General features: G+C 48.6%; 1 protein-coding gene across 1 annotated transcript in view; it reads left to right on the top strand.

Annotated features, from left to right (window-relative positions):
- Window positions 1-15444, top strand: part of LOC135259974 (G protein-coupled receptor kinase 4-like) — a 53520-nt gene that overhangs the window by 26660 nt on the left and 11416 nt on the right. The window contains exons 3-8 of the mRNA XM_064344980.1: window positions 5482-5594; window positions 6885-6962; window positions 7456-7556; window positions 13340-13432; window positions 13612-13675; window positions 13850-13990. Coding sequence (XP_064201050.1) covers window positions 5482-5594; window positions 6885-6962; window positions 7456-7556; window positions 13340-13432; window positions 13612-13675; window positions 13850-13990 — 590 coding nt within the window. The remainder of the gene's footprint in view (window positions 1-5481; window positions 5595-6884; window positions 6963-7455; window positions 7557-13339; window positions 13433-13611; window positions 13676-13849; window positions 13991-15444) is intronic.

Below are 15444 nucleotides of genomic sequence, written 5' to 3'. Positions count from 1 at the left end.
TGCGGAATCTGCAGTGAAGATCTACGGCTTTGTGGTTAAGCTGTTTGCAACCAATACCCTGCTTTTTAGTCAAGAAGTGTAATAGATTGTATTTATAGCTTGTACGGATGACCTTTGTGTGGCTAGGCATTAGTGAGCTCAGCTTCTAGATTTATCAATCGAAGATAAACACTGTGCCTAATTGTAACTATTGGAGTCCCAACGTTAATGAGGAACGGGTTCTCTCCCATTTTGAACAGAAACTGCTGTTTTCTTGGTAAATTACCCAGCTGGAGAGTAACTTCCTTATCTTGTTACTCTGTAGATTTCAGTAGGTAGCGGTACACCACAGGTCACTGCTATTCTAAGCCCATACGTTTGAGGAGAATTAGCACTTCCAGGTCACGTGTCCTCCTGGCTATAGCAGCCGTTTAAAGTCTGATGCTGTGTGTTTATTTTGTCTTTTTAATCTGTATTATAGCACAACCTACAAGTTCAGCACTTTTTCACCTAAATCCTGGTCGGCTGCCTGATTTATTTACAGGCTATATAAACTGTCAAAGGCCTCTAGTTTGGGGATTTTCCTTAATAACCCAGGAGGGCATTCCCTAGCCTGCATCGCAAATAAGGCCCTCCATACATTAAGAAAATCACAGACGTTGGTGGAGAAACCTGCAGACCAAATGGCTCGTGGTATTTTTCCAAAGCAGACTATTCACAAAGTCATAGCGGACTATTCACAAAGTCATAGCGGACTATTCACAAAGTCACAGCGAAGCCAGTTTAGGTCTGAGGGCAGAAAATAAAAAAGCAGGCCGATCTCAGCAGGAAACAATCGGAGGAAATGTGTTTCTTTTGGAATGGCCTCGAGTCTAGAGCCCTGCTTTCGACGTTTGACGTGTGAGTTGGGGGATGCAGTGATGGGGTGTGCTGTATTTTGTGTGTGTGTGTGTTTGTGTGTGTGTGCATGCGCTTGTGTGCTTGTGCGACACAGAGAGAGAGAGATACAGACCAGATGTGGGAGAGAATGTCAGATGTGTGTGTGTGTGTGTATGTATGTGTGCTTGTATGTGCGTGTGTGTGTGTGTGTTCGTTCACACATTGTTCTGGGTACTGAGACCCTGTGATCTCCACTGGGTCTGCTGGAATGTGGCTGAAGGCCTGCTGTGTTGCCCCAGTGAGAGGGATGGAGGAGGGCCGGGCTGGTATGTGCACCAGCAGGACCGACGTGGGCGTACGGATCTACAGAGGCCTGGGATGCACCCCTTATCCGCTACACCGCGATCCGTTCCTCCCCTGGCTTCAGAACCTGCTAAAAGCCGGGCCTTTCCACTCCTGTATGTAGGCCTGCGTGTACTTGTCGGCGTGCTGTATTTATATGTTTGTTTATGAGTTCCTGAAGCACAGTTGCACACTGTAGAGACTCATTTAAGGCAGCAGTGAACAAACATCCTGCAGCCGTCCAGAGGGGAAACGCATCGACGGTCCTCATAAACATGTGTGTGTGATATGGTCCCTGTAATAACTCACCGTGTCGGGCCTTAGGCCTTTTGGCAAATAACGTGACATTTTGGAGAGTGCATTAATCCAGTCCCTGTTTAAAGGATGGCTAGGATCTGTCCTGTGCTGCAGATTGATGGCTACCCTCTTTCCTAAATTATTCTGTTATCATAGAGGACAGCTTTTTTTTGTTTAGGGCCTGCCTGTGCTCTTCTCTGGGCTGATGGGGGCTGGGAGTGGGGCTTTTAACATTGGATTGGGGGGGGGCTGTGTGTGTGTGTGTGTGTGTGGGGTGTGTGGTGTGGTGTGAGCTGTGTGTTGACTGTGAATTTGTCCTTGTGTGTGTGTCTGCTTATGTGTGTGTGGGAGTGCATCTATGTGTCTTTATGCACCTGTGTGTGTGTGTTTGTGTGTGTGTGTGTCTGTCTGTGTGAGCGTTTCTATGTGGGTATGCACACAGTCTTCTTCTGCATTGAGGTCCTAACATGAAGCTTTGAGCCCTGGCAGGGAGCAGGGGGACGGGGGGGTGTGGTTTGGGGAGGTGACGGACAGCGTGCGGCCGACGGCCAGCGGTGCTCCGAGGGCAGGGCTGCGGCATGCTGGGATTTAGAGTAACAGCCACACCGCGGCCGGAGAGGAACGCGGCGCACGCCTCCCCCCGAAACCCACTGGGGGGCTGGGAGGTGGGGCGGGGGGTATCGCCTTGGCTGAGCCACGTTTCGGGGGCCCCGCTGCGGCGGAGGTCCTGGGGCGAGAGAGAACCCCCCCGAGAGGTGCAGCTAGCAGCTGTGGCTACTTGCCGGGCTGTCCCAGCTCCAGTTTTTAATTTTCTCGGTCTGCGGTGGAGCGGCGGGGCATTCTTTGAAGGGCTCTAACGTCATCCCTCCCCCCATCCCCCCACCCCCGCCCGTGCCTCTTAAGGAAAACACGGGGGCCTCCCGTCTGTTTTCTTAGATGTGGTTCACAGGCTGTTCCCGCGGCCGCTGCCCGGTTCTCACAGCTACGAAGTCACAAATTCATCAAGCGGCTTTTTTTTTTCCTTTTCTTTTTTTTTTTCCTTCTTTCTTTCTTTCCAGGGAAAGTTCTGGAGGTGATCAAATGGGCAGCATGTCCTGGAAAAGCAGCGGAATTCTATGGTTCAGTGATCAGAATGAACTATGAATTCAGACTGGTTTATTTTATTTTGTTTTTTTGCTTGCCGTTCCCCGCGTATGATTGGTCATTTAGAAGTACTGCAGATTTGGTAAATCCCGTGCGTTACTGTAACTGCAGTTCACGCTGCCAGTGATCCACATGCTTGTTATGTTATGCAACAAATTCTGTTCATATTCATCCCAGACCATTTATAGATTGTTCTTGTTTCTGTTGAAATATCTAATGACCGATTGCATATTTGTTCTTTAATTTCTATTTATATAAAAAAAGAGTGTATATATATTTTTTTAAATATATAGTATTACGTGTCTGTCAGAGAAAGGGTAGCGAGTGGAACATTTTGGAAATGCCATTTCAGTAAATTAAATTTGGTGTCATGAAAATTATAAGCTACATTCTAGGAAAATGATTCATTTCAGTGTAAATGAATAGGACATTCAGAACCTTGTATTACTCCCAGCTTGTTGTTTTTAGAACAGCTGGGAGACTGCTTAGACTCACATCCCATGACTATAATCATTCATGGAGTGTAAACTTGAAGAATCATATTAATTTGATTTAGGTGGTGCCTGAGAGACACGTTCAGTGCTGAATAGCTTCAGAAGTGTTGTATGAAATATATAAGCATATTCATCACGCACACCAGCCTGTACATCCAGGGAAATTCAATTTGGGATGAAACAAGATTTCTCTGAAAGAATTTTTATCATGGTGCACTAGGCAGTAGGATTATACAAAAGCAACGTTTGGGTGCAAACTAATGAAATGGGAGGTGGGGAGGATAAAAAAAAACGAATTATATCAAACCATGAAAAAATGGAGAGAGAGAGAGAGATTAGCAAAAGACCACAGGATGTGCGGGCCTATATGTTTTCTGCAGGGGTTAGGCCTATTTTGTAAAAATTTTCTTGCAGAACTGTGGTAAACGATCTCAGCTAATGACAGCGCTGATAGGGCGGGGCACTTACTGTCATCGTTGCTGTTGTTTATCGGAGAGCAGGAAGCTGTGGTTAGGTGGGCCGGGGTGGTGCTGCCGTTTGTGTGTGTGTGTGTGTGTGTGTGTGTGTGTGTGTGTGGCGTTAGTAACAGTGGATCTGTGAGTGGGTCTCCCTGTGCCTGTGCCTGTGCCTGTGCTGCTGTGTCTCCCTGTGCCTGTGCCTGTGCTGCTGCCCTCGTGTTTGTGTGCGCAGTATTAGCAGCGAATCTGTGGGCGGGTCTCCCTGTGCCTGTGCTGCTGTGTCTCCCTGTGCTGGTGCCTGTGCCCGTGCCTGTGCTGCTGCCCTTGTGTTTGTAAGAACAGGAAGTCTCCGTCCAGCCTCGGTCCTTGCGAAGGCTTCAGACGGCTCTGTCAGAAGGACCCGCCGTGTGCTTCAGCAAACGTCCACGCCGCGCATTTCACACTTCTCTCTTAATTTGGTGTGGAGAATTTAGTTAAGTATGATGTCGTACAGAGTGATAGAAATGCAGCTTTTTACTGTAAATGGCCTGGTATCCTTGACGGTTCCATGATGTATTTGCAAGAAAAAAATCTGCAAAAAAACCAAGAACCGTATAGCCGGCTAGCTGCTGTCCCGTCCCCGGTACCCAGAATTCGGCCGGCGGGTTTCCTCGACGGGCTGCTAAGCCGATTTGGACGTTTTTGGTGTTTAACTGTGAAAATGAAATGAGGGTGAGAATTTGGGAGCTTGCAAACGTAGCGCTACGTTTAGTCCCATGGCCTATTTATAACATGACATGACATCTTATATATAGACTGTGGGCCAACGTAGTGTGAATGACATGAAATGACCTGACATGACATGATGAAGTAACATAATGACTGACATGAACAGGCCATTCAGCCCAACAATGCTTGCCATTTTCCTACCACTAAAGTGTGCCTAGTGCTCAGTTTACCTACAAACCACATAGAATCTAGCACCAATTCAAGCCTGATCTTGAAATCCTCCACTGTTTCTGCCTCTACTACATGACCTGGCGAGCTAGTCCACACTGTGACTACTTCTGTGTGAAAAAATACTTCCTAATGTTTGTGCAGAATTTACCTTTTGCTCATTTCCATTCATGGCTGTATATGTATGTAGTCCACAGTTCCCCTTTTTTGTGGCTACAGTTCTCTGATAATTCATCTTTCAATGCCCTCCTTGTCTCTTACACTGGCGTTATCTCACTTTAATGACTAGCTTTGCCTTGTTGCCCTGATATAATTATACCCACAATGCCATTTCATGCCATTTTATGTAGATTACCATTTGAAATCCAAGGTGAATCCTGTCACCTATCTGTCAAGAAATGTTTGGGCAAATCTAGAATGTATGCGCACTAAAAATGCAAAATGAAGAAAAATGAAAATCTCCTCTGGTCATGAATTCACTGTTCTACAAGCTCCAAAACTGCAGTGCACTGTTGACAGACAGCATGATAATGTCAATATCGGTGGTTTTGGTTATCGACAAAACAAGCAATCTGGGCATCATGTGACTGATTGAAATCACTGAATAAACGTTGTCTTCATTATCCAGTATTATTTTCATCACACGGCTTTCATGCCTGCTGTCAACAGACAACTGTGACTCTTAAAAAGCCCCTGTTTAGAATGAAATCAATTCAAAGTTTATGGTACAGATAAATTAAGAACCAAAAAAAAGGAGAATGTAGGACCACAGCTCCCTGCTCGTGTTCACTGAATCCCAAATTTGAAACGGTGCGTTCGGGCTGCAATGCCGCGGAACGCTCGGAAGGCCGCTCTCTCTCGTGCGAGCGAGAGCCGCGTGTTCCCCACTCCGGAACCCTGCGCTCTAGAATTCCCCCTCTTCCCTCCTCTCTCTCTCTCTCTCTCTCCCTCAGAGCGGGACTACTTCAGCCTGTGCGAGAAGCAGCCCATTGGACGGCTCCTCTTCCGACAGTTCTGTGACACACGGCCGGAGCTGAGGCGTTGCATCGAGTTCCTAGACGCTGTGGTAAGATCCTGTCCCTTCATGAGCCACTTCCTGTGTGGGGGGGAGGAGGGAGGAAGGGGCGGAGTGGGGAGACGCGGTGACATATCCCACCCCTCCTTGATCCTCTCCATTATGCCAAACCCACGTCAGAGTCGGGTCCAGTAGCTCCACCTGGGTGGGAACAATGAGAAGGTCTGTGCTAGGTTTTGGGGGGAGCATTCCTATTTAACACATTTTATAATATAGGCCTACATTATTAAATTATACATGACACAGACTACTTAAGAAGGGGTTCTGTTTTTCATGGTGAGAAATGTTTCTTTCTGTTGGTGTTTATGACGTTTATGTTTTGAATGCTGGGGTGTATTCACTTTCTCCTCAGCAAAAAAACTGAATGAAAAAAAACTTGATTCCTGTCAAACTTTACTCACGCATTTCTAGAAAGTACAACCCACCGTCATGTTTGTACTATTCCATTTTTTCTGTTTGAATAATTCTGGTTTGGGAGAGTTTTCCACCCTCTGTCTTGTAGAGGACAGAGAAACTGGGCCAGTGAATTGTGGGCAGTGTGGGGGAGAACTGGTCAGGGAATTCTGGGGGAGAGAACCCACAATTAAATTTCCACGGTCTTCCACGTCTTTGCTTTGACAGGGAGCCCCGTTTGGAGACTTCGCCGTAAATCTAATCGCGCGGCATAGCTTCGGTATTCGGGGCCAGTTTGACCCGGGCTGTTTGTCCGCATTGTTTTGTTTTTTTTAAGTCGTTATTTCTGAATTTTGGTCCGGCACGTTTATCAGTCTGCTGCCAGACCTGACTGATATTCCCAGTGCGTCCTGGTGCTCGTTGGTTCCTGTCTGCCTTCCCTAATTTTGTCCTCGTCTTGTTTTCGTATCGCTGGAGCGGAAAAGCCCGTCGTGTTCTAGCCGTTGGCCTCCTTCGCTTCTGAGTCACAGCGTCCACACGCTACGTTACATTTAGCAGACGCTGTTATCCGGAGCGACTTACTCAGCCGTACGAAAACATCGCTGTGTGACCAGCGATACGAAAACAAGGCTTTTTACACACCTTTTTTACACAGCATTTACCTTGTATCCAATTATACAGCTGGATATATACTGAAGCAATGCAGGTTAAGTAGCCCCCCCCCCCCAGCCCCGCCCCCCCGACACCTGCTGCCACAGAAAGGGGCGACACGAAAATGCAGCGGTCCCACATTCAACCTGCCAGGCCTCTCTCGGACGTGCCCTAACAGACGGACCGAACCGTGAGCAGGGCATGCTGGGTAACGGCGCGTCTCTGTCCTTTCCGCAGGCGGCGTACGAGGTGGCGCCGGACGAGAAGAGAAGGGCGTACGGACTGAACGTTTTGGACACGTACTTTAATAACGGGGTAACCGTCTCCTCTCTGGCCTCCGGTCCTCCCTAAATAAAAGGCCCTTCTTCCTCTTTTCCAGTTCCTCACAGCTGTCCCGCACAGTGATCTGATTCATGTAGTGCCTGTCTAATTAAAACGGCTCCTGTTAATAGTTTAACACTGACAGAAAAACATAGAGATCTGTGTCAGGGTTTGGCTTCTGCAGCGCTGATGCCATTGATGTTGAGCCTTAAAGGCTGAGTTTGCAAAACAAATAGAAATAAAAATTTATTTTAATTTAAACTTCTGTTTTCGGAGGGGGATAGATGTAAATTAGCTGAAGGTAAATTCTAACTGGAAGTAACAACAGGAAGTGTTCCTGTACACAGAGAGTTGTCAGTGTGTGGAACAGCTTGCCAAGCTGTGTAGCTAAAGGGCTGAATGGTCTTTTCCCCTCATTATCTGTTCTTATGTTTGTTGTTTCCTCTCTCTCTCTCTCTCTCTCTCTCTCTCTCTCCGGTTTTTGTAGTCTGCAGCCCATTTACCAGAAATACCTCAGGAAGTAGTCACCGATTGCAGGGAGAAACTGGAGCAGAGTCCCTGCAAGGAGCTCTTCAAGGAGTGCGCCAGGTGAGCCCGTCTGTCAGTCATCCCTGAGGGGCGGGGCTTTAGCCATAATGCCGCCTCCCGTGGGCGTCAGCTGATCAGTTCAAGGATGGAATAAGTTTTGCAGGTACGCAGATTTCTGCGTTTCAGAGCACTCCAGCACTGGGTAAGAGAGGCGTCTGATTTTTTTTTTTTCCCCTCAAACCAACTTCTATTGGCTTGCTGGGTTGTTTTGTTTGTCACGTGTATCCATTTTTTGCCCAACTGTGTGCTGTCACTTAGTGTTAATTTCACAATTGGTGCTGATGATCTTCAGACCTTGTCAAGTTTCCCGGGTCAAAGATTTCCTACACGAGTAGTATTGCATCAGTGCACATGGCAATAAGTGCATTGATACAGTATATCAACATACAATATACAATACAGTACGTGTCGCCACGGTGCTCTGGACGGGACCGGACCCATCAGCCTGCTGGGCCGGCGCTGAGAGGCGGGCGTTAGCCGGATTAGCTCCCCGCGGCGCCAGATGTTTCACTCAAACACGCTTTCGCCGCGCGCCAAAGCTGTAATCTCCGGTTCTCACACGAGTTTTCGAGCGCAGATCGTCGGGGATTTGGGATTTCGGTTCTCGAGTGAGGCAAGCGTGAGCGGGAGAAGGAATCACACTAGCGCTGACGCCCACCTCGAACCCTTTTTCTTTTTCTGAAGCAGGAAACAGGACCTTTCCACCACATACAGAGGCATTTATTGCACAATTTGTTCATTAATCGCAGAGTTCTGTTTTTTTTCCCCCCACCTCTAGTTTAGCTGGAGCTGCCGCTTGGTCAGATGGGCCATTGTATTGTTTTATTTGCCCACGTACAGATGTCACAGCTCGCTTTGTTGACTTACATAGCCGGGGACCGATAAGGAAAAAAGATTGAGCAAATAGCAGACCTTTTAAGTACTGGGTAGAAAGTAATAAGAGTGTGCAAATACGAATTTGATATTAAAGATGCTTTGGGATCAGTATGGTACATTTTATTATATTCTACCCGGGTTAAACAAACCCATATTGGCTTAAGTAAATGCACATTGGCACACTGAGGCCAGAACACTGATATTTGCTTTGACAGTGTCAGGCACGGGTAAACACTCTCCACTTTTAAGGTGTCGTTTTTTTTTTTGTTTTTTTTAAACATGGCTGTCTATTTGACAAGCGAGCAGGATGTCCCGTGTTCGCTTTCACCACCGTGCGTTTGTGTACCAACTCCTCTCCCGGTTTCGAGCGTGCCAGCTCTCTCTCTCTCTCTCTCTCCCTCTCTCTCTCTCTCTCTCTCTCTCTCTCTCTCTCTCTCTCTCTCTCCCTCTCTCTCCCTCCCTCCTCTCTCTCCCTCTCTCTCCCTCCTCTCTCTCTCTCCTCCTCTCTCTCTCTCTCTCTCTCTCTCTCTCTCTTCTCTCCCTCTCCCTCTCCCTCTCTCTCTCTCTCTCTCTCCCTCTCTCGCTCTTAAACACACACTTTGTACACAGTGGCCCTGAATGAGTCCAGTCCCACACTGGTGTCATTGTGAGGACAGCACACACTCTGGCCATGATCAGTGTGAGATGCACCCGCTCCTTAAATCTGACCGTACCAACGCCGCTCTGTTTGGTAACGGAGGAGACGGGAGACGTCCCGTGTGGCATCTTCATCACGCTTGCAGTCTGCAGGGTTGGAGCCAAGACTTCTTAAAAAAACGTTATTTCTCTGACACTTTTATTCCAATTTCCCGTGTCGTTCGTCAGCTGGGAAGAGGGCGCTTTGCGTGCCGAAATCCCTGTCTGTTAAACATCTGCTCAGGCCCTGGAGATGGACCGTTTGATGATTTCACGAAGGGCTTTATTCCTGTGCTGCAAGCATCACTCTTCCCCCACCATGCTCCTGCTCCAGCTTTCCATGTTTTTTTTTTAAATTTCACTTCTTGTCACTTCTTCCTAAGCCCTTTGCAGTGCTTCTGCATTGACAGCAGGGTCCAAAAGACCATTTTTTCTCTCACCCGTGGCCAGAATGGGCCTGTGCCAGTTCAGAATTACAGAATACCAAATAACGTCTTTCGGGTTGCCAAAACGATGCCCGTGGTGGAACGCCAGTTTAACCACCGGTTCATTTTCTCTCGAAGCGTTTGCCACCGGGGACCGCGTTGTTTGGGCGCCTTTTGTTTGCCGTTTGTGTCCAGTGCATTATTGTTCCCCTCCTGGAAGGTTAAGGCTTAAAATATCCTGACTGGAACAGCAGGGACCCGTGAGGAGGAGAGAAGGGAAGTGTTATCGAGCGGCTCCGGCCGGCTCCATTGTGTCGCCTTTGGGGAATTCCAGGTCCTGGAGTATCGGCTGGAGGGGCGACGAGCGTTTTCTCGCCCTCCTGCAGTCAACATTTGCTTTTTGCTAGTGCTAGTGCTAACGCTAGCAACCGTAAAGGGGAATGGGCAGTTATTTCGCTCACCTGGTTTGCTGTCACTAGCCTGTTCCTGCAGTTCCCACACTGCAGTGCTGGGGAGTAAATGTAAGATGCCCTTGTATGGCCATCAGACCCAACTTTCACTCTCCTCCGCTCCCCCACTCACTCATTAATTGCCCCTCCCTTTCACCCCCCCCCCAGTCTCAACTTCCCTCACACTGCATCCCTCTCTCTATATTGGTCTCTTCTCCCTTTTTCTCCCTGCCTGTCCTTCATAATCTCTCTCCCTCTCTCCTCTCCATCTCTCTCTCTTTCCTCCTGTCTCCCTCTCTCTCTTTCCTCCTCCCTCTTTCCTTTCCATTCCTCTCTCTCTTTCTCGCTCCCTCTCTCCTTTCTCTCTCCATTCCTCTCAGTCGGTTATCTCTCTCTCTTTCTTTCTCCCTCTCTCCTTTCTTTTTCTCTCCCTCCCCCTCTCTCTATCTCTCTCTCTCCTCTCCTGTGTTGTTTTTGAGTCATCCCCTCGGTCGGGTGTCTCTTGTCACGCTCTGTTTGGCGCTCTGTTTCCTGCTGCGCGGCCTGTGCCGGGGCAGAGGGGCGGGGTTTGGGGGCAGAGGGGCGGAGTTTGGGGTCGGCGGCGGTAGCGGGCGGCTCTCTGCGCGTGGAGGCGCGGGTTCGGGGCCTGTGCCATCGCTACGGTGCGCCACAAATTACCCCGTTTCTCTCCCTGTAAACCACGGGCAGCGGCCGCAGCTGCCGGTCCAGGATCCAAAATCCACGTTCCCTGTTCCGGACCGGGGAGAACATTCCCCCTCCAGCGGGACCGCGGTGTATCCTGTCTTTGTTTCCGACACACACACACACACACACACACACACACGCACGCGCACGCGCAAAAACATAAACTCGCACACACACAAACAAACACACACACATAAACGCACACTTGCGCACACACACAAACCCGCACGCAGACACGCATGCGCGCACACAGGCACACGCACGTAAGCACACAGACACACACAAACACATGCAAGCACCCTCAGACACAGGCACACACACACATACACACACCCACCCACGCAAACACATGCATGCAGACACACATGCACACAAACACACACGCACAGATGCCACACACACTCACACACACACACACACACACACGCACGCGTGCGTCAGCTCCTCTGAAACGGTTTTCTTTCTTTCATAGCCCCTGATTATTCATGCATTCATGGAATATTCAAACAGGGCCGTAAGTGATATCGCAGATGGCCTGGCAGACTCTCGGCCTTGGCACAGGCGCCGCCTCGTGAATAGCTCCCAGCTAGCCTGTTTTTAGTGAGGGCGACTGTGTTCCATGTGGCAGAGTCCCATTTCTGTCTCAGTTTTTTTATGGATTTCCCATAAATATTATCTGCGCTCATGAATGTGTCCCACTGTGTGTTTAACACATCAAGCGGCAACGCAAAGCAAAGGCTAATTCCATTCTGAAAGAAACCGTGTGCGAAGGATAAAGAAGCTCTAGGAAGTGAAGGGCTCAACCGCTTTGAAAGCATTTATTGATTTTTTTTTCTGGAATGGCGCTTCCATTTCCAAGCACCTGGATCTCCGGGATTTCCCTTTACTCATCACAATTCACGATTTATGCTTTAGTCACTTATCAGGCGCTTTTAGCCAAAGCAGCTTTCAAAAGTGCATTTCGCATGGTATAGGAGCCCCATAGCAGCCAGAGCTAGGTATTGTGCAGTTACAGTCATATAAGTGATGCTGTTGGGTGCATGTTTCAAGACCTGTGAGACGAAGGTATAGATAGTGGTTTACTCCTTTCTCTGGGGGGGGTTGTGGTTAGCGTGTGTAGGCGCAGGTGAACTCCTTGTGTTTGTTCACATCTTCTGTTCACACGGTGTGTAGAGTCTGGAATCTGACAAGGTCGGGGGGGGGGTTGGGTGTGAGAGTACGTGTGTGTGATGGTGTGGGGGGCCTGGGGGGGTTGGGAGAGTACGTGTGTGTGTGAGAGTGCATGTGTGTGGTGGGGTGGGGGGCTGGGAGGGGTTGGGTGTGTGAGTGTGTGTGTGCGTGTGTGTGTGGGGGGGGGAGGCAGGCGGTGGGGGGGGGGTGTTTGGAGGGAAATGGAGGGCGGAGGCGGTCAGCCTTTCCTGTAGCGCTCCAAGGCTAGGCCGGCGGCCTGGCGGGACACGCCCTCTCCTCGGCGCGCTGGCAGCTCCGCGGCGGCGGGGCTGACGCTGCGTCCGTCGACAAAGGGCAGGGCGGGGTCTCCGTGAGGGCACCGCGGGCTCACGGCCGGCTGTCTGCCGCGGGCGGGCGGGGGGGGCGTGGGGGGGGGGCGCGATGCTATCGGCCAAACTGCGTCGCCCCTGCTATTGAGACGCCTTCGGACTTCCCCCCAGAAACTGTCTCAGATTTTTTCTCTTCAGGAAAAAGCGACGCCGGCATTAAACGCCCCCGTGTTAAAGGCTTCCCCAAGCTTCACGGCGTTATGTCGTGTGCGTCGTCTCTGTTTCCTCGTCAATCCACAGCATACCCCCCCCCCCCCCCCCCCACAGACCCATGGAATTTATATTACATGTGAATATTCCTTCTTTTTGTGTGTGAATATTAAATTCAGAGTAATTTTGACCCAGTTCTTAACATGGTGTTTGTATTGCTTATTGCTGTTTTGTTTCATTTTTTCTTGATGTTAAAAAGATAGCAGTGTTAATTTTCTGGTTTTGTCCTTCCGTTGCTTCTTCCTTCTTTGTCAGATGTTCAGCTGGAAATATTTTTACCTCCTGGGGGTTTGAGTGGTTACCGGTCCGCTTGCTGGAGGCCGTGTGGGTTGAGATGAGTCAGGTCTAATTCCTCAGGGCTGGAAAACGCGATTCGGGATTCTCCGGGCTGGCGGGAGACCATGTGACCTCAGGCTTCAGGTCACTTCAGGTTCCTGAGTTCAGCTCTTGGCTTTAATAGTGAACGATTATAGGGGACAATTGGCCCTGTTTTGGGGTGGTGTGTAGCTCCTAATTCTTATAGCGGTAACACATCCTGTGGTTTTAGGGATGGGGTTTGTTTTTAGGGTTTCTCTCCCTGGTACTCACAGCACAGATTTACCTGTTTGTTAGCCTGAATGCAGATTGGCATCTTCTTACCGGTTTTTTGAATTTTGAGGAATTGGGTAGTAATTCATTGCAGTATTTGTCTTCTGTTGTGTATAAAGGAGAACTTATGGCCACTATGGGAAGTGAAACAACTCAGCATAGCAGAAAATTTGAAATTATGAGCAGTTTGTGTCATAACTAGTATTTTCCCTTTTTGTACTCTGTTACCACACTGCCTCCCTGCCCCCCTCCCCCCGTCATTTTAGTGAAAAGCTTCTGTCTTGCTTTTTTTCCAGAATTGTTCGGGAATATCTTAGTGGCGTACCGTTCTCCTGCTATCAAGAAACAATGTATTTCTCTCGGTTCTTGCAGTGGAAGTGGCTGGAGAGGTGAGTTTGCGAATGGGGAATTTTCCAGAATAAAAAAATAAAAACACAGGTCCAAATAAAATGCACAAACCACTCATTCATGACAAAGTAAATTGGCAAGAATGTGCAAAATAAACGATTTGTAAAAAGTTTTTTGTTTCTTTGAGGTCATTAATTTTCACTTGCTCTGTGTTTTATAGGCAACCTGTAACCAAAAATACCTTCAGACATTACAGAGTACTAGGAAAAGGTGGATTTGGAGAGGTGGGTACACTGTGTTTGTCTTTTCATGTGACCATATTTTACCCGTTTTGAAGGTGGGTTCTCTCTGAGTGGCTGACACAGGTAGACTTTTGTCCAATGGGCTGTATTAAAGCTGTCTTGTCATATATGAATGCTACCAAAAGCTCCTCCCCCTCCTCTCTCTCTTCTCCCCAGGTTTGTGCCTGTCAAGTCCGGGCCACTGGTAAGATGTACGCCTGTAAAAAGCTGGAAAAGAAAAGGGTGAAGAAGAGAAAAGGTGAAGCAATGGCATTAAACGAAAAGCGCATTTTAGAAAAAGTTAACAGTAGTTTTGTAGTAAGTACTATCTTTTTTTAAAACATTATTTCTTTTCTTTTTTTACCCTTTTGTGAATATGTACTGTGCGTTTGCTTTTGTCTGTTTTCGCCTGCGGAACTGTCGTTGTCCCTGTTGCTTTTTCGAACTGAGAAGATGCTTTCTGTCAGGGTGTCTTTTGGGGTTCTGTCAAACAAAAAACTTGACAATCGTCTGGCTTTTGGGGGCATTCCGTAGTTTGGAAGTGGGCATGTATGTGGTGCACGCTGGAACGATGCACTCTTTTCACACAGGGTCTTCTTTTCTTATTTTTATTTTTATTTTTTTGCGCCCGTATGCGACAAGAAAATTGGCAGCCGTGTTTACTGAACATTCTTGGAACAGACATCTCAGTGGATGCTTGTGCTAGCGTCGTAATTACAGCGTGCGAAAGGTTGTTTTCATTTCCTCTTGTTTGTTTATCCCCTCCCTTGCTTTTAACTGGCAACCCCCTCGCTCCGCACACCTGCAGTTTGCCAATTAGACTCTGGCGCTGAAAGGGCCTCTCCCGCTCCAATGTGTTGAATAAAGCAACCCTGAGCGCTTTCAGAAAGCAGCCTTCTCTCAGTCTCATCCCGCTCTGTCTGTCTGTCTGTCTGTCTGTCGGTCCGTCCTCACTGCAAGCTTTCTCCAGCACGCCCTTCGCGTACTTCTGTGACTAAGCGACTTGCGAACTTGCGCTTTTTTTTCATTATTTAAATTTACGCCCCTTACAGGACTCCCCTGTATGCTGCAATTTCAACCGACGCAGTTGCTAGCTACGGGGGTTTTTTTTTTTTTCGCACTTATGCGATCCTTCACACATGGCAACCGCGCCGTCGCTTAGCAACCGTGACCCGATCGCACCGACCAAAAAAAAAAAAAAGAACGTCAAGTAGTGTACTCTACTGTACTCAAACCTGGCACAGTCCCTCATACGACGGTGTGGTGGAATGTTCCCATCAGCCCCTGGGGAGCCGACGCGCACCCGAGCGTGAGATGGCGGCTTTGAAACGGCTTCCCGCTCGCGCCTCTTCCTTTTATTTAAATAGATATTTTCGGACGGGTTGTGTCTAAGGAGTTTTAGATTTTGAGGCACTATCTAGTCCAGGGGTGCACAACTCCGGTCCTGGAGGGCCGTTCCACATGCTGGTTTTTGCTTTCCAACCAGTCACCTCAGTTTTGAGTTCTCTGACAGCTCTATAAACAAGGCTGGTTCACTCCTGTGCTTGAGCACAGTGAAACCTTTAGGAAACACTTGCAGTCTGCGGCTGTAGCTGGCGCTTGTGCAAATTTCAGATCGAGACATGACTCTGGGCTAATTAAATAATAAAGAGCTGAAGTCGGCACAGAATCCTGAAAGGGATCGGCCCTTGTTGTGCACCCCTGATCCAGTCCGACTCCACAGATGCCCTTCTGCCTGTGCCGAAGGTTCGGCCCGTGGCCTGTTCTCCTGC

The sequence above is a fragment of the Anguilla rostrata genome, chromosome 7 (genome assembly GCF_018555375.3).
Source record: "Anguilla rostrata isolate EN2019 chromosome 7, ASM1855537v3, whole genome shotgun sequence".
Classification (NCBI taxonomy): domain Eukaryota; kingdom Metazoa; phylum Chordata; class Actinopteri; order Anguilliformes; family Anguillidae; genus Anguilla; species Anguilla rostrata.
Note: the sequence above shows the minus strand (reverse complement) of the source record. Positions and strands in the feature narration are given on the sequence as shown.